The 19229-nt window shown below is 38.9% G+C and overlaps 1 protein-coding gene across 2 annotated transcripts in view; it reads right to left on the bottom strand.

The window, feature by feature from the left end:
- bcar3 (BCAR3 adaptor protein, NSP family member) overlaps positions 1 to 19229 on the bottom strand; it is an 81966-nt gene that overhangs the window by 50143 nt on the left and 12594 nt on the right. Inside the window, exon 3 of one of the 2 annotated variants that reach the window (XM_044361673.1) lies at positions 13556 to 13670. In XM_044361673.1, coding sequence (XP_044217608.1) covers positions 13556 to 13670 — 115 coding nt within the window. Of the gene's footprint in view, positions 1 to 3237; positions 3478 to 13555; positions 13671 to 19229 lie in introns of those variants that run through there. The other variant, XM_044361674.1, reaches the window with a different exon arrangement.

The following is a 19229-nucleotide window of genomic DNA, read 5'->3' on the forward strand; positions in this document are numbered from 1 at the left end:
AAATCCCACAGCAGTAGCTGTCATTTAATACTTAACAGTGAATCTCTCATTCTTTCTATCTCTCTCTCTCTCTCTCACACACACACACACACACACACACACACACACACACACACACACACCACCTACCCTCAGTGTTTGGGAATGTATGTGCTCATTTTGTATGTCTATGGTGAAATGTAGAGATGGGCAGTGTGGAAAAATGCATTAACTGTGTACAGTCACTGTGAGCCAGTCAGATGAGTCAGTCAGTCAGCATAGGAAGAAATATTTATATCTTTTACTGAAAGCAAGAACATACAATGTACTTTAAAAGTGATCAATTACAAAGAAAAGTCCTGCATGTTACTAAGTGAAAAGTACAGAAGGATTAATGCAGTTTTTGTGTATGAACATATGTTGTAAACTTTCTAAAGTAATTAAAAATAAAATGTCTTTAACCAGCCTGGTAATATATAATGAATTGTTTGCTAAAGTGATGAAACTATGTGTTAATGTGGCATGTAACTAAACGTTTATATTCTTTAAAATTTACACAGCAGGTCTACCTATGGTTAAATGTGTTATTCCTTACATCTAACAAAAGACCATCATACACATGACAAAAAAATTGTTTGACTTTTTGGGGATTATGCTCATATAGCTCTCTTGTTGAGAGATAGATGAGACGATTGACACCACTCTCATATCTGTACACTAGAAGCTTAAGACAAGAGGTGGTTTTCTGGTGACAAGACTTCAGGAGATCACTGCACCAAGTCAAGAAATAGTTCCAGCACATAACACGGTAAAACCAGAAATCATCTTTTTTACATTCAGTTTTTGTACAATTAGACAAACAAGATATAAATTGCTAATTGGTGAGCTTTAGAGTTGCTGGTAGGTGGATTTTTTTACGTTTGAACAGAGCCAGGCTATTTCCCCTTGCTTCCAGTCTTTTTTGCTAAGCTGCCTGCTGTTTCCAGCTTTATATTTAGCATACAGACATGAGAGTGGAAAGAACGCAAATAAGTGGATTTAAGTAGAACTATTCTAGATAAAAATAAATGAGAGAAGTTCAGAAGTAAATGTGTCAATGATAAGGAATGGTTCTTTTCAGAGTGTTTTATTATTGATGAGTGGCTGATCCATTCAGAATGAGCCCTTTATATCTATAAAGGGAGCGGGACCTCTTCCATGGGGGCCGCCATGTTGCATCGCCATGTTTCTACAGTAGCCCAGAACAGACAAACCAAACACCGGCTCTAGAGAGGGCCTTTCACATTTTTCGTGAGTTTCATGGCCACCGTAGGTTCTCCTACATGCTTGGTAGGGGAGGGAGAGGGGAGGTGTATTGAGTTTGTTGCAATTTACAACCTCACCACTAGATGCCACTAAATCCTACACACTGGTCCTTTAAGGCACTGTGTGCAAATATGAGGCGATCAATAAATGATCATGGGTGCATATGTAGGATCATAATGTTCATCGTGTCCTATAAAATGGCAAAGATGGTAATAAAACAACGTTGTGTTTACAGCTTGGTTCGCTGCCCCCAAGTGGCCATTTAAGCACAGTGTCCATGCTAACACCGTTACATTCAGCATGTGCAATAATTGGAGTCAATTTGTGTAATTCAAGGTATAAAGATTAAAAAAAATACTGATCCATTCTGATAAGATTTTAATAATAAGACCTGCATAATCAGAATATAACTTTATATAACCAGGAAGATTCTTTACTGAAACTGAAAGTCTCTTTTAAAAGCGTTAAAGCCAAGTCAGTGGCACATAGCACAAAGATACAAAGAAAAAATATAGAAATATAAAGAAACATGAAGACAATCATCAATGATCAACAATACACTTGAGATCAGTAAGTAAAGAATGTGAATAAATGTATTTTTTTTTTCTGTCGTCAGTCAGTCAGTCAGTCATTGAGTCTTTGTAAAGACCAACAGGTCACATAGTGCTGATGGCTGGCTGGAATACCAACCACCTCATCCCACTAAGGCGAGTAACACAACACCACACACACACACACACACACACACACACACACACACACACACACATACACACACACACACACTCCCAGTGGTGTTTCACGACCATCACAGAGTTAAAGCTGAGCTCTGTGAATCCGACACAGACACATTTAAGCATTACCTCAAGGCTGAACCTCATTGGCTCGGTTCAACTCCACTACGACGTTTAGACACAACATCACTGACTAATGTCTGACACAACCTGCTGCATGTGTGTGTTTATCTGCACAAACACACAAAACACCTACAACACACACACACACACACACACACACACACACACACTTACACACACATCTGTCTCTGTCATCATCTCATGGGTGGCTGGCTGTTTAAAGATGTGTACTCATAACTGAAAGGTCAGAGCTTCAATCTGAGCAGCGTTCACTCAACCTGTCAAAGTGTTTCTAACCAAGAACATCAAGTCTTCTTAAGTATCGCTAACTGTTTTGCTTTACATTTTAAAAACCGTTAAATCATACGGTACAATAAATATTAATGGCTTTACATCTATACATTTTATTATATTACAGACTGCTCATGTTACTTGTTGCAGAAGGTTTTAAATTTCTTCAAACTTCTTTGGCAGAACTGTCTCTGAAATGCAGTCAAATCAATAAAACGCATTATATTCAGAACAAATAAACATCTATGAAACATTAAAGCCACGATACACAAACGGTAAGCAAGCAGTATCAAACTTACTCAAAAATAACTCAGTAAGAAAAATCTTGATGACAGATCTTATTTGTCATATTTCATGTAATTATTTCCTGCTGGGGCTTCCTCAGCTTATACCACCAATCCCAACAACCACAGTTACACCCAGCGCCTTGGGATGGCAACTTAGTGCCCAAAAAGTCCCTGAGCAAACCTAACTCACTGTAAGCTGTAAACAGTTCAACCAACAGGATGGACAGCTCAGAGACCAAAAGAAAGCACAAGAGTGTAGTGAAATAAACAGCAGACACAATGAGAGAAAAAATACATTTTTCTATTTTTAACTTGTAGTTAAGATAGTGAAACATCCCCAAAACACAGACAATAAAAAAACAAGACATACACACACAAAAAAAAGCACCTAGAGGAGAAGATGACCATCGCAGATAACTGTCTGCATCACTATCAACATCTACATACACACATTCCTACACACATCTACTGAATGTAAGTGCACACTCACATACACACACACACATGTTCATTCCTACCTGTCAGTGTGAACAGTTCCCTCTTTCTTGCTCTTTGTTGTTATCTATCTTTTAGTCTCATAAACTTACATCAAACTTATTCCATCTCAGAGTTTACTTGAATGACTGACTGGCTGACTGACTGGCTGACCGGCTGGAGGACTATACGCTCACGCTCCTTCAGACAGGCAACAACAAGTAGCGCCGCACAATCACAAGCCCTGCCCTCCTCTTTCTCTCTCTGGGGAGTGATTTGCGAGCATCCAGCCCCTCCTCCTGGTCTACTGTGTTTGGGAGGAGTTTCTTTCTTTTTTAGCCGAGTTGTCTCTCCTGCCCCCCCCCGACTCCCCCTCCTCCTCCTCCTCCTCCTCCTCCTCCTCCTCCTCCTCCTCCTCCTCCTCCTCCTCCTTCTCTTCTCTGTGTTCTCTGCACAGCCTCATATTTCATGCTCCAAGTCTTTTTGTTTGGGACCTCTTACACCAAACACCACCAACTGGTCTGGTGCTTAGAGAAGATTTAGATGTGACCTAATGTTGCCATTTGCAGAGAAGGGATTTTAAAAAAAACAAAAAAGAAAAAAAAAAAAAACATGGTTGTGACATGTTTGAGATACTTGAGGTGCACTCAAGACTCGTGATGTTTAACTACTTGACTCAGTGTTGGCTGAAACATAAATCAGCTCAGTGTCAGAGTTGAAAATCTACTTGGAGCGTTCTTCTGACACAGCGATCAAGTAGCCTATGGAAGGAATGTTGGCAAAAAAATGATTAAGTTTCATCTGGTGAAGCAGATGAAACAAGTAGAAGAGCTTTCCTTGTGTCATTACATCAGGTATGAGGTCATGTTGAGTGTGTGCATGTGTGTGTGTGTGTGTGTGTGTGTGTGTGTTGGCTCTCAGGATAACACTCTCTCCTGTCTTTGTCCTCCTGTTCCTCTGTATTGTCTAGAGTTGATAACAGCCAGACACGTGCATGTACGTGCGTGTTTATGTGTGTGTGCCTTTCCTTTTAGACAATACAACGAGCCCATCCTGCTGCTATGAAAGCCGAGATGATCAGATGGGCCCGCATGGACACACACAGACACAAACACAGATGCTGCCACATAAAGTACATACGCATCTTTTGATCTTGAGCTATTCACACTAAATTTGTGAAGTTTAAGAAATCCTCCAAAGAGCATGAGGGCAAAACAGGCTCCTACTGTGGTAAGGGAAATTTTTTATTTTTTGGCAGCCATATGTTGTATTTTTTGGCAGTTTTGGCTATTATTCTTACAAGTTCTTATGATGTTTATACATATGGTTTTGCTAAAACTTTAGGATGCAGATTAACAAACTCAAACCACTATCAAAAATTATTATTTTCATCCAAAAAATTCCACTGTAGACCTCAATTAGATTTTATGACTTCCTGGATTAACTTTGTCCTGTCCGTTCTGCATGTAATGAGTGATTCTGACAGCCACTTTGGATGTGCTTACTTTCACTTTCAGTTCCAAATTGACGGTTTAGTTAATATGGTTTTTTAACTGTTGGTATTTTTATAATCTGTTATCATCTGACTGCTCCTGTTTCCTGTTTCCTGTCACAGATCACAGCGATCACCTCGGTGAGTAAAATGTTGTCATAAGCCACAAGAAAGGAAAGAAAATGAGAAGTATCAGTTTCCCCTTAATTTCTTTACTTTTGGTTGTGTTTTTGCTCAGCAAGAGCTCACATTTCAGCATTTCACCTTTTTACCACATACAGTACAGTCCATTTGCTCTCACCAAACCTTAGACGAGGCACAGTCACTGCCACGTAGCTTGAAAAAAAACAAAAACAGCATTCTCCTATCAAACCATTAAGCATATAATCAATTAAATCCAAATAATACAAAGAGCCTGAGGTATTAGGTTATGCTAATCAAATCACACAGCAGAGAACACAGCCTAAATGTCAAAGCTGAACTTAGAAGTTTCTCCTGGGCTCCAGCAGACGTGGGAGGACTACTTGGGAGTAAAAAATATCCAAACTGAGGTTGAATTCCATTTTTTTTCCAAAGTAAATCTTGAACTATTTCACATGGGCATGTGAAAATTCTTGGCGTGCATGTGTGTGTGTGTGTGTGTGTGTGTGTGTGTGTGAGGGGGGTATTTCCAGGAAACTGTACAGTGAGTCAGGAGTGTAATCTGTAATCAACTGTTGAATCACCTGAGCCCCCCCTGAAAAAAGGGTGGTGGTAGAGGGTGGTGTAGGTCAGTCTGTGATGACTGACATGTATCCTTGTGAAGACAGAGCCTCTGAAGCTGTTTCCAAAAGAACAAAACCTCTCATCAAAACACTTTTTTAATGTGTGTTTCAAGCAGCTCTATACAAACTTTAGTGCCGTATGGACACATTCTCACATTAAGTTTCCAGTTTGTCCCAGTTGTGCTGATGCAGCTTCAGCTAGAAGGACATCTTAGAGGATTTTTATCAGTCCTGTCATTAATCAGACCTACAATGATGAATCGATTAACGGTTTTAGTCACTTTTTAAACAAAAATACCAAACAATTCTCTGGTTTCAGCTTCTCAAATGTGAAAATTTGATGCTTTTCTTTGTCATACATGACAGTAAACTGAATATTTGGGATTTTGGTCGGATAAAACGAGACATTTGAAGACGACGCCTTTGACTCTAGGAAAAATAACACATTTATTTATTAATTTATTTAATGGACAAATCAATTAATTGAGAAAATAATTGACAGATGAATCGATAATAAAAATAAATCATCAGTTGCAGCCCTGGTCCTAATGTTCTTTTGTTATGGGATTGTGCTACAAATATTAGTGATAATACACGATGAAGTGTCCTTAAAATACAAAAATAACAGAGAAGGCAGAGAAGAACACCCCAGTGCCAAGCACAATGGTATTTCCTCCACTGAGAATTTACCACAGTATTTTTAGACTTTTTTTATGCATCATACAGAATTAATTGCACTGGACAGGAAACAGAAAAGATCAAGGCTTTATCTTCGACTTCAGAAACGTTTTTGCAAACCAAGATGTTTATTATAAAATGTGTTTGTAGAATGCCACACCATTACGGCCATTTCCTTTCTGTACTTCCTGTTAGCGTGAGTCCTAAGGCCAAGCCCTGATTTGGCACATTGGCCTTCAGGCAGCATAACGTTTTGGCACAACGCCTCGCTGAGTCACTCATTTCCAAACACTGACCACCAATCCATCTCGGGACATCAGTGTTTCTGAAACCATTAATTTGATGGGTTTGGCATCCCCGCCTACTAGAGCTGCCACCTGCATATAATTAGACTCGAGTATTACTACTTTATTACAGCTGGTATAAGCAAAGTTTGGTTTTTTTCCCCCCCATTTCATCTCTGTTTCTTTCTGTGTTGAGTTTTGTGGTATTCCAATTACTCCTTGTTAGGAACATTCTCTTCCCGATTTCATCCTTTCCTCCCCCTTTTCTCCCTCCTCTCATCTCCCCCTCATTCCATCCACTCCTCCTCCTCCTCCTCCTCCACTCCCTCGTTCCCTTACGGACCTGTACACATGCATACTTGAGTTATCCATGTGTGTTTCTGATCAGAAAAGTGTGACGTGTAAACAGAACAGGGTTTAGGCCGCTCCTCATTCCTCAGGTTGCAGCCTCAGGGTTTTACAATAAAAAGGTGAGTTATTGGTCCGAATATGTCTTTTCAGGTAGAATGACATCTGCTATTTTTTCTGACTCATTTCCAAATGGTTTCTGTGGAACATCAATGACAAAAAACCTCAAAACAGTTAATCATCATTCTTCTCAATTACTTAAGTATTGGGGTGGTTCTCTTTTTGTAATTTAATTACTATTGATTATCATCGTCTTATGAAGGGATCATGAACAATACTGTACAGAAATGTTGCTATTTACATATTTTTGAAGAGAAAATCTTCATGTTACAGGTAAAATCCAAGCAGCAACTACCACTGCTTGAGGCTGAAGCCAATGTCTTTAAGAACCTTAAAATGCAAGGCCACCAATGGATGCTAGAAGCTGGCTCCAACTGACTCCCAACTTCTCTCTAGTAAAGTAAGTCAATCATGACTTAAATTCGGGCCCTCTAATAAGTGTGCTGGTGGTCTTTTTGGAAATTATTGCTCCGTAAGATTTGAAAACTTATAGTAGCTTTGATGTCTGCCATGTGTTGATTGACAGCTGTGATTAAAACTTCACTGCTCTCACTTCACTATTGTTGCAATTTCGCTTTAATGATTTAATAATATGTGATTATGATACCTGCCCTGTTAGTCAAAGTGTACACCGCCCTGTGTTCACAGTAAGCTAGCTTTTGCTCCAGTTTGAGGTAGCGGGGTGAACATCCAGAGCGTGAAAGGCAACGCCCTGCACTCCTTATCTGGAAGGTCCTGGCTTCAAACAGAAAAAAACAGAGCCAACCATAAGCTGCAACTCTGGGCTTCAAATCAGCTCCAGTGCAAACCAACGGATGACGTCACACCTCGCTACGTCCATCTTTATATACAGTCTAGTGGTAGTATTTAAAAAAGACACTGTGGCAGATAGAAGTGTACCCAACACGCTGGTGTGAAGAGTTTTTGCACGCTGGTTACGTGCTCTGGGTGCCTCATGTGTTTGGAGAAGCAGATAAATGATGTTCAGTTTTTTCTTGTTGTTGACTAGAGGAGCTATTTGACCTGACACACAGCCTGGAAGAACATTACTGGAAAGCTTGGCAACTTGGGGAAAGTTTTTTTGACTTTTTACTTTATTATTACAGTGTTTTTCATTGTGGGGGGAATTTTTTTAGGCATCCATTGTGATCGCAACAACATGCTCATCACTTTTGCCGTATGAACATAAATTAAATGTTAACCAGTAACATGTAAGGTCAGTGATTACAGATCTTGTTTGCTGTTAGCCAAAGTTCTAGACAAAAATGTTTTCCACAAGGTACCAACTTCAGTTTTTCTTCAAGTATTTATGTAATTTTGGCTGTTCCTATCTTGGATCAGTCTAATTCCGGGATCTGGATCTTCACTGTTTTGACATACGAGAGATAACAGCAGAATGTTGATGGCACCATTGGTGTTCCAGACACACACACAGTCTGAGAGAAGAATATGTTTATAGTACACTTAGTATTAACAGGAGGTCATGTTGATGGGTCTAGCACCTTCGCAAGGGAGATTATCTTAGCTTGGCCTGTACTCCTTTGTAGCAAGTAACAAATGATCTAATATGTAAAGGTCATGGACTTTAAAACCTCTGGATATACAGCTTGACGCTGCACAACACTGACAAAAGAATGATTCTTTTTAAGGATATTACAAATGATATGAATTGTGATTCATCTGCCTGGAGAGTCATTTTTCAGGAATACACAAATTAACACGGTATTTGATATCTAACTTTGGCCCTCGCTTTATAGCAGCAGAATGTTTTGTTCCAAGATGTCTGAAATGTCTCCTCCTCCAAAGTTATAAATTGAAGACAATGTTGTTCCATTAATTAATTTTGTGCGTGTTATTTTTCGTTCCCTGGACACTGATAAAAATACCTAAAAGCAAAGTTAGGTTTGGAAACACTTAGCTTGTGAAGAATGCAGCCTGTGTTTGTCTCAGGGTTAATTAACAAAAAGAAATTTAACAGCTGGCATTGACTGAAGCCATGAGAACTACTGGCATCATGAGCTTCAAGGGTCATGGTGTGATAAGTCTTATTCCTGGCAGCCACAATGATATCACTCAGGGTCAATGAGCAGAAAGTGCCTCCAGTAGACAGGCTTTGTTGGAAAGTTTGAAAACCAACAAGCTGAATAAAATAGAAAATAGCAGTAGGCCTCTAACGGGTTCAAATATGGAATCTGAAAAAGGCTTAATTATTAAATGAGTGAATTCATAAATCAAACAGTGGACAAAGAAAAACACCAGGAGAGAGTTCAAGTAAGTTGCAAGCTATTAATGTGTGTAATTGTCAATGTGAAACAGAAGTCTATCTTTAGTAAACATCCCAACTGACCACTGTAAGTATTCTGTCACCATGGCAACATCACTGCCCACCACCAGCAAACAAACTGTCTGTATGAACACCTGCTCCCTCTCTCTCTCTCTCTCACACCAACACACGAACAATGTAAAACTTGTGTCGAGCCACGTTTAGCATGGCACAGCAATGTGTTGTGTTGTGTGTGTGTGTGTGTGTGTGTGTGTGTGTGTGTGTGTTCTGGTATTCACATCACTTACTTCCTCAGCTCATATAGTTCAGGAAGAGACAGTTTGTATAGCTCACATTGCCAAGTTAATGAATGAATGCTTGAATGAATGGAAAAAATGATCGCAAATATGACACTAAGGCATTGTGTTAAAGACAGTGATCCAGTTAAAAACCACATGTATGTAACTACAAAAATTCTTATATTTTGATGGTCCCAGTTGATTACTTGAATGTTAAAAAAACTGCATCAAAACTGTCAGATATGATAAATATGTTTACATGTGCACAGTAATACCTTTCCCACTAATACTTTGAGTAAACATCATGATTGTATACTCTTCATAATGATCTTATTTACATGACTTAAGTGTTGATTTTGGGAAATGTATTGGGGGGGGGGAGCAGCCTGCACCTGTTGCCAAAGCACTCCAGATATTTTTTTGGATCTAGTGGAATAGGTTGATTTAGTGGGAACAGGCAGTCTTGATTTTCTATCCCCTGACCTGTTTGGTGTACAGGAAAGTACAGACATTGATAAACTCTGTCTCCTAGAAATGATGTTAATATCATGTACCAATAGGGCTGAGCGATATGAAAAATCTCATATCCCGATAACGATACCTATCCCGATATAACACATTTTAATTCAATGAATAAACAGTTGGTTAAATAACATAAATAAAGACTCTACTGCGTTTTGCTGTAATTCATAGCTGCTTCTCTGCTCTTTCTCAGCGCTGCGGGGCTGAGCCCTCCGCGCATGTGCAGCGCAGCAGAGTAGAGACCGTGGATGTATAATAAGAGACAGACAACTAAACTCATTACGTTACTGTAAGTGCAATAAAAGCTTTGGGAGTAAAAAGCAAAGAAGAGTAATTTATCAATGCGATCCGTGATTGTGATTTGCGTCATAATGATAAAAAAGTTGAACAATGTTGTAGTTTCTACCATCGGATATAGTACTGCAAGACTGGGTTCTGGACTTGCCAGATATGTTAATTGACAACATTTTCTCAATATTTTAAATGTTCTTTGGGCATTTCAATAAAAAACATGTGGCAATTTAGTAACATATAGACATAACTTCTACAAGACAGGGTTGTTCACACTGATTTATTGTTTTATTGTGTATCACTTTGAAAATGACTCAAATTAATGGCTGTCAATGGAAAGTACAGTCCTGTTGCTTTAGGGTGGCTACAATAATTTAATCAACCTAGCAGTCGTACACAGGACTAGAAAGAATCACCCGTTAATATATTGATATCATCATGTGATAACGTGTGCTTCAATACTTCCTCTGTAAGCACTGAGCATCCATCCTAATAAATGTGTTAATAACATGGCATTATAGCCATACTTTCTATTTAAAATTACAAACAAGAACACAGCTAATGGTTGCAGTTAATCTTTTGAACGTAATAAGTATCCACAGCCTCAGCATCATAGCAACAACTGCGACTAAACATAACCTGAAACTAAAATGCCTCAAATATGTGAAATATGAGCGTGCACGTGTGTGTGTTTTACCGAGACCTTCTATTTCACCCTCTAATTGTCCTAATTGGAGCATCTCTACTTCTCTGCTGCATTTTAATCCCTGCCAACAAGGAAAGTACCTGGCACAAACACACACACACACACACACACACACACACATACACACACACAGATTCCTATTCTAGACACGTAATCATATACTGTAGCCAAAGATGAAATTAATATGTGCCTGGACGCAGAGTGTGAGCAAGCATGTGAGTGTTTTGATCCTGAAGGTGCTCTCACTGGAATGCTCTTATCTGGGTCAAATGTTGAGATGGCATTTTTGGAAGATGCTGCGTGTGTGTGTGTGTGTTTGTGCGGTGTATGTTTGTGTGCCTGTGTGTGTGTGTGTGTGTGTGTGAAGGATACCATTAGCTGAACAAATCTGGCCTTTGTAGTAATGATAGGGGTGGCAGGCTGCCAGGCAGACAGATAATACCACAGTAGTTGGTGACTGAGTGATTTCAACTAGAGGCTGTTTCACCTCAGCAACAGTCCTCAACCTGCAGGTCAGGGCTCCACTGGCGGTCACACAGCGATCTCAGGAATGTGCAAATTTATGTTTTTAAAGTGGTAATCTGTGAAATCCTCATCACGTGTTTTTCCTATATCTTTGGTGCTCATCCCTCACTCGTCACTTACAAAACACTTGTTTTCTTGTTTTCTTTTTTTTTGTTGTTGTTGATCAGGTTTGAGTTTCTACAGGTGGTGCTATTCTTTCTTTCAGTACTCTCTCGTTCCTCATAGTCTAGCAACTTTATGGCTCTTTGGATGGCGATGTGAGACTGACTTTTCATCTAGTGCCACCAAAAAGCCAACTTTCCACTTTGGGTAACATGCTAACTAAATTAATTTTATGATGATGGTGTTTTTTTGACTTTTGTTTATTTTGCCAAAAATAAAAAAAAAAAATCTCCTTAGAATGATGAAGTCCAGACACGCACACATAACCTGTTAGAGATGGCTCTTCTAGAGGCCACCGGGACTCTAAGGTCGCAAATAATGATTTCAAAAATTAAGGAATAACTGCAGAAAGAGAAAAACGAACGAAATGGAAGACAAAATGTAGTGATGCTGTCAAGTGGATATTTTTGTAAATACATGCTTCCAAGTGTGTAAATCATAGTGCACCAGAAAGGAAGAAGTAGGAAGTATCCTATCAATATTATTTGGTATTATAAGACAGACTTTTTATTTCCTACTATAACTTGCTACGGGCAATTTAATTTTAAAATATCATCCATCATGTGGCTTGTTTGACTTAAAATGTAGAAATAGAGAGATCCTTTGTGTCTTTCGTGCTGCTTCTAGGATTTGGTGGTCTTGAAATTAATAGAACTTGTGGGTGAGTTTAAGTTTATCAGCCCCATGATCAGTTTATTTACTGAATCTACCACGATAGAGAAACATGACACTTTTGTTTTATTGTGAAGGAGGAAGAGGTGATGAATGATGCTACATTAAGTCTCCAAAAATTGCATGAAATGCTTATTTTGATCATCAACAATCCAACCAACAGTTTGTGCAAACTAGTTAGTGTAGATAATATCATATTGCATTCTTTTTTATCTCTCATACATGTTATATTTGTATACAAGCCATTTCTCAAATACCTTATTTTACCAGTGTTACTTTTCTCTTCTGATTTCTGAAACTTCTGACAGTTTCAATTTGAACTTCTGACAAATGCGGCGTTGTGAGTGAGAAGTCTTTAACCTCCTGCAGCTTGATGTCTGTTTTTGTTTTGTAAAGACACTCCGATCCAGATGGCAACTTGGCGGGTCAACACTGAGATAAGAAGAGACTCTACGTCTTAATAGTCCACACTTCCTCTCAAAACTTCAGAAAGTCTGGCTTCATAAAAATGTTGAGTGGGTATCAAAGGAAACGTGACATGTGCAAAAATTGAGTTCGCAAAATTTTGTTTCTAGTATATTTCTGCCTTTAATGTACTGTTGTACATCAATGTACAGTTGTAGAGGTCAATGATTCAAATGTTCTGGTGTTACATATTAGCTTCATAAGATTGACTAATATTATTTCTTCACTTGGTATAAACTGGACTTGTGCACAACTCAGAAACCCAGACAACAGTTGGATTTCACAGAGTAATGCATGGGAACTTGAGCAAACAAAGCAGTCTGCCACACACACACACACACAAACACACACACACACACACACAGACATACTTGTAGAAGTGATTAAACCCAGCAGGACTCCAGGCCTCAGCACTTGTCTCCTCACTTACTGACAGCTTTGGAAGTGTGTGCATGTGTGTGTGTATGTGTGTGTGTGTGTGTGTGTGTGTTAGTGACACATTATTGTCCTCCAACAGAATACCCTCCCTCCACCGCCACCACTACCAGACCACCCCCCCAGGCATATGCATGTCTTTACATGACACTAATGCTATCCGTCTTCGTCTCTCTGTCTCTACTCTCTGGGTACACGGGGGGAGAAAGACAGAGAGGTGGAAGCTTGGGGACTCAAACGTGGAGAATAAACAACCTGATGGGACAGATAACGACAAATAATGTTTGCTCAACCATGTGTGTGACTGCCCGTGTTTGTTTGTGTGTATTTGAGTACCTCTCCTCCTCTCTCGCTCCTGGAGGAGGCGTAAAGAAGTGAGGAGGTGCAGGCGGTGGAGGTTGTTGTGGACTCCGAGCTCCAAGAGGTCACACTCTGAGAGGTGGAGCAGATCCTAGAGAACATAAACAAAAAACGTAAACAAAGTTACTCTGAACTGGTATTAATCCATCCATACAGGTATGCTAAAATGGTTAATAATAATAATACTGCTCTAGATAAGATCCTGTGAACTCAAATATATGATCAATATTTCTGTAATGATGCGTGTGTAGCGTGAAGATCTCTAAAGCTTCTAAAGCTTTCCTCATTGTTTTGGTTTTGCTGGTCTCACTGGTTGAGCCGCCCACCCCATCCCCAAATATAAAACTGTCAACAGCCTGTGCAGGCACACATTCTCACAGAAGTTGTTCCTGCCCACGATGAAATATTGTACAGCAAAGAGCTAACAGATTAAACAAACAGCTGGCAAGAGAAGTCATATCTTACAATCTAAAAAGGGATATTTTTCTCGTGAGTTGGCAAACAATTGCAGAAAAAAGTGGTACCGTGTGGTGTTTTCATGGAGTTTTTTTTCAGTTTCTTTGCTATCATAACTGCAGGATCTTATTATTAGAAACAACACACTTACTGTGTACAGATATAAGGCTGCAACTAATGTTTATATTCATTATCAATTAATCTGCCAATTATTTTCTCAATTAATCATTTTGGTCCAAAACCCCAAATATTCAGTCTGTCATGTATGACAAAGAAAATCAGATAATTTCTTGTATTTATGCTTAAAAAAGTGACTAAAATGATTATTAGATTATCAAAATAATTGCCAATTAGTATTTTGTTGATTGACTAATCAATTAATTAGCTAATTGTTGCCGCTCCAATACAGATTTCCTTTAACATTATGGTCATGTCAGATGAAATTTAGCCCCATGACCTAGAACTACGAACTTAACTTTGACATTAAGCTCAACAGGGTCTCAACACTGATTTCAACCAACATTAGGAGTTCATCTTACTGAGACACTTTAACAGTGACAGACAGTCATGTATCATCTTTAACATTCCCTGTCCCCCTCCACTCCTCCTCTTTTTTTCACATTTCATGATTTTGCATGTGCCTTCAACACTCATCTAGAAAGGGATTGAAAATATTGGCTGTTTATGCTCTGTGAATAAAAAGGATAGAGAAACGGCCCTCACTGAAAAGAATCAAGACTCAAGTCAAGACCAGATTGACTGATGTATGACACTGGAAAGGAGGATTGTTCAATAAATGTGTTTCTCAGGTGCTAGGGGTTGAACTCTTTACTACGACTATGTTTGAGGTGAACAAAAATACAATTTAAAGATGACTTTGATGTTGAACCTCTAGCATGCAGCTTATATGAAACTGTAATCAACTCCATAAGTTGAGTTAGATTGTCATACAGGGAAGACACCTTGCGCTTAGTGGACGTCAAGAAACGCTCACTCTGTCTAGACAGGTCGGTGGCTCCAGCAGAGCAAAAGAAAAACGAGACTATTGGTGACCTCCTGTCTTCCAAAAGTGTGCCATCTCCTTCCCTCATCCTGCTCCTGTCATTACAGCGTTGTCTTAAACACACAAACAAACACACCCTGCCTCACTTCAACCCTCACTGTGGTATTAATGTAAACGACCCTTGAAACAGCCCAGTGAGGGAGAGCCACACAAGGTCTTTGAACCAGAAAACAACCTTGTACAGGATTGGAACAACACAAGCACACACACACACACACACACACACACACACACACACACACAGGCACACATGTAAATGACACACACTGTGTCATCACAGGACGCTCCCAGCTCAAACCAAGGCCTTGTTGTTTTGGTTCCTTAACAATATGACCATTCTCTCAGTTCATCACAAACACTGCTTTATTTAGACTACACACACATGCAGTGTGCAAACTCATAAATACACACACACACATACACACACACACACACACACTCGCATGAAAACAGTGCACAATCAATTTACAATAACTCATAGAGCAAGTTAGAAGTTATACCCAGATCCACAACCACACACACATACCTGCATACCAATGCAGCCAACTGCACACATGCATGCATGCACACAAACACACAAAGTCACCTACACACACACACACACACACACACACACACACATACACACACACACAAAAGCAACAGAAAAGCAACAGTTTCAAAAATGAACTAATAAACAAATTCAGACAAACATACATAAGGCAAACATGTTTGAAAACCACAACCACTGCAAATGTACAGGCGCACACACACACACACATACACACACACACACACACACACACGCACATGCACAGACACACACAAGCCGGTCATTGTGGTCAACATGCCTAGACAGCTCAGTAATAACATGTTAGTAGGTTAAAAAAGACAACGCTACATTAGTTCTGCTGATGTTGACACATCTGCCTGCGTTTGTGTGTGTGTGTGTGTGTGTGTGTGTGTGTTTGTGTGTGTGTGTGTGTGTGTTTGTGAGACATCGCTGGCATATCACAAGCCTAATCTATCTCTGAATCTACCTCCCCCCCTCGCTCTATCTTTTCTCATCTCCCTTTGAGCCCAACAGCAAGTTGACATGTTATCTTTATCCAGATCATGCAGAGCTGAACAACAATATGAACTCTCATACCAGTCCTGTGGAGAGTTGTTATAGCAGTTGTGGGTGTTGATTTTGCCCTCGTGAATGGTGTTGCAGCAGTGAAGTTGCTCGTGAATGAAAAGACAGAGTGGAGTCGTATGGACAGCAGTGGGCATTAAAGACCTAAAGAATAACTGCAATCTGGATTTTTTTTTTTAAAAAAAAACCTGCATGAATCAATATTTCTCATTAAAATTGAATCAAATGAGTTTGTAAACTTGGATCTGGGGCACTGTGATGCCTTTTAGCCCCTTATAGCTAATTGTTTTGGTTTTTACATCCTGATTTACTTTTATGTGTGAATTCAGTCTTACTCAATTAGTCGGGGTAACCAACGAGAGCAGAATTTCCTCTAACCAAGATCCCATACATGCCCTCTATTTATCCAAATGACACTGTGGTTTTTGGGAATGATCGCTGGCGGGAAAGTCCATCTGTGCATAGGAGGTTACACATTTAAACATTAGGATCAAATACACAACTGGTTTAGTGCTTTCCTGACTTGCCGATGATGCATTTAAGTATTTCGTATAGATTTTGAAGCTAATGCGTAAAAATCTACGACTCAATTGTGAAAATTATAAAAAAGTTGTGTGATGCCTTTTGGTCTTTACATGCCTTTACCCATTGTCAGTGTTGATGATGTTGGCTGAGTTGGTTTTATCACAGTTAACACAACACTTTGTGTTGTGTTAACAAGTAGCCTGAATGTCTAAGATGCACTGAGCTGGATATTGTTGTTATAATAGCCAGAGAAAGGTTAGCAACGCTGTGCTGAACTCGTTATGCATGGAGGATGGTTGAGGAGGAAAAACATATTCACATTTGTTGAATACATGACTCCTAGTCTTTATGCTCCCTATTACTGCAATTACTCTGTACTCAGTGGTTAAAAAAGTCACCAGAGAAGAAGGGAGAAATGTTAAATCATGATGGTACAATATATAATATCTGTTTTTAAATATAATGAGGTCAAATGGTGATTTTTTGCCACCAGAAATTTCTATGCTGGTATTTTACATCAACTACAGAGACCTTCAATTAAGTACACATTTAAATATTACATTTGTAGTTAAGTTCAGACAGTAATTTCATCAGAGGAATTTCACACAACAACTTTAATGTAAAACTTCACAACAGTTAAATGAGATTGGAACAACACTTTCTTTTCCTTGTCTTTCCGTGTTTTCAGTGTCTCTCCCTGCGACTCTCACCTTCTTTTTTTATTAGCTCTGCTCATTATGTCTTTACTAATAACACCAGTGCATTAAGGGCTAAACATCAGCGGGAGGTAATAGACTAATTTGTGTCTTATTGGCTGATCAATCTCGTATTTTAGCCAATGGCTGTGTAAGGTTCAGAATGAATTTGTTTAATGGCTGTTAGAGCAGCCTCCAAATCACTGTCCATACAGTCTAATGGGACCGTGATTAAGTTTTATTGGCTGCTTTATTAGGCTGCTTTGGGAAACAATCACAGTTTACACTCTTAGTAAAAACTGATCTTCCTGTTGACTCTGCCAGTCTAAAAATATTCTCCTCTAAGATGTACAACTGTATATGTGCAGTACGCTGGGCGATATATCGATATTATATCAATATCGTGATATGGAACTAGATATCTTCTTAGATTGTGGATATCATAATATCGCGATATGGCGAACGTTGTCTTTCCTGGTGTTATAGGTTCATCACAGTAAAGTGATGTTATTCTCTGAACTATTTGCCTTTACCCACTTAGTCATTATATCCACATTACTGATAATTATTTATCAAAAATCTCATTGTGTAAATATTTTATGAAAGCACTAATAGTCATCCCTACAATACTGTCGCAATATTGATATTGAGGTATTTGGTCAAAAATGTTGTGATATTTGATTTTGTCCATATCGCCCAGCCCTAATGTGTAATAGCATTTTTAAAACTGTATGTATTGTTTAAAAAAATGTATTGTGGCACCTCGGTATAAAGCATAATTATCTGTATGTTTAATTCTATCTGGGATGTACTATTAAAAACCTTTATTCTTACACCTGTGTATTGTTCTGAAAAACGCCAAATTTAACCCAGTAATTCAGAAACATGGATCATGCAGATTCGGAATTCTGCTTTATTTTAGATCAACAGCATCTTGCTCAAGTAGTTATTCATGAGGTTCAGAAGTTACAAGACAGAAATCTGTCATAATCCAATTAACTCCCACTTCAAACTGATGGGCTAAATTCACGTAAAATCTTTAATCATAAACTTAAAACCTTAAAACTATGATTTAAAAAAAAATAGTTTGACTTTTTGGGAGAAAAATGTTATTTGCTTTCTTGCAGAGAGTTAGATGACAAGATCAGTCTCATGTCTGTATTAAAATGATGCTACAGCCACTAGCTGGTTAGCTTAGCTTAGCACAAAGAGTGGAGACAGGGCTAACAGCTAGCCTGGCTCTGTCCAAAGGTAACAAAATCCACAAACCAGCACCTCTAAAATTCTAATCTAATTGACAAATTATATCTTGTTCATTCCGTATGACAAAAAAAGTGTAAAAATGTGTAAAAATTGCAATGTTATGGGGGATTATGTGCCTGACTATTTCTCTCTGCTGGTTGCCTGGCAACCTCACAGTAAAAACAAGGCACCAGGAAGTTGTATCAAAGTAAGAAAACTTACTAAAATAATTCCCAAAATGTTGAACTATTCCTTTAAGATGGATTCGTGAAGCTAGGTCCCGTTTCATGACAGCGGTTTGTGAGCTCACATGGTCATGCATGGGAACAGTATTTCTTTTTATTAGTTAAATGTGTCAAAATGAATGAGAAGAAATTATCTCATGTTGCGAGTCACAGCTTGCATGTTACAAATTTGGTGAAATGGGTCCCTAGTGACTATTTGCGGTGAACAAAAAACACATTTCCCACCATATCTGACCCAGCTGCTCTAAATCCAATATGGAGGCTGTCAGTCTGTTTGAGTAAATGAAGTACTAAGTTTATAAGCGTT

Source organism: Thunnus albacares, chromosome 9 (assembly GCF_914725855.1).
Source record: "Thunnus albacares chromosome 9, fThuAlb1.1, whole genome shotgun sequence".
Lineage (NCBI taxonomy): Eukaryota > Metazoa > Chordata > Actinopteri > Scombriformes > Scombridae > Thunnus > Thunnus albacares.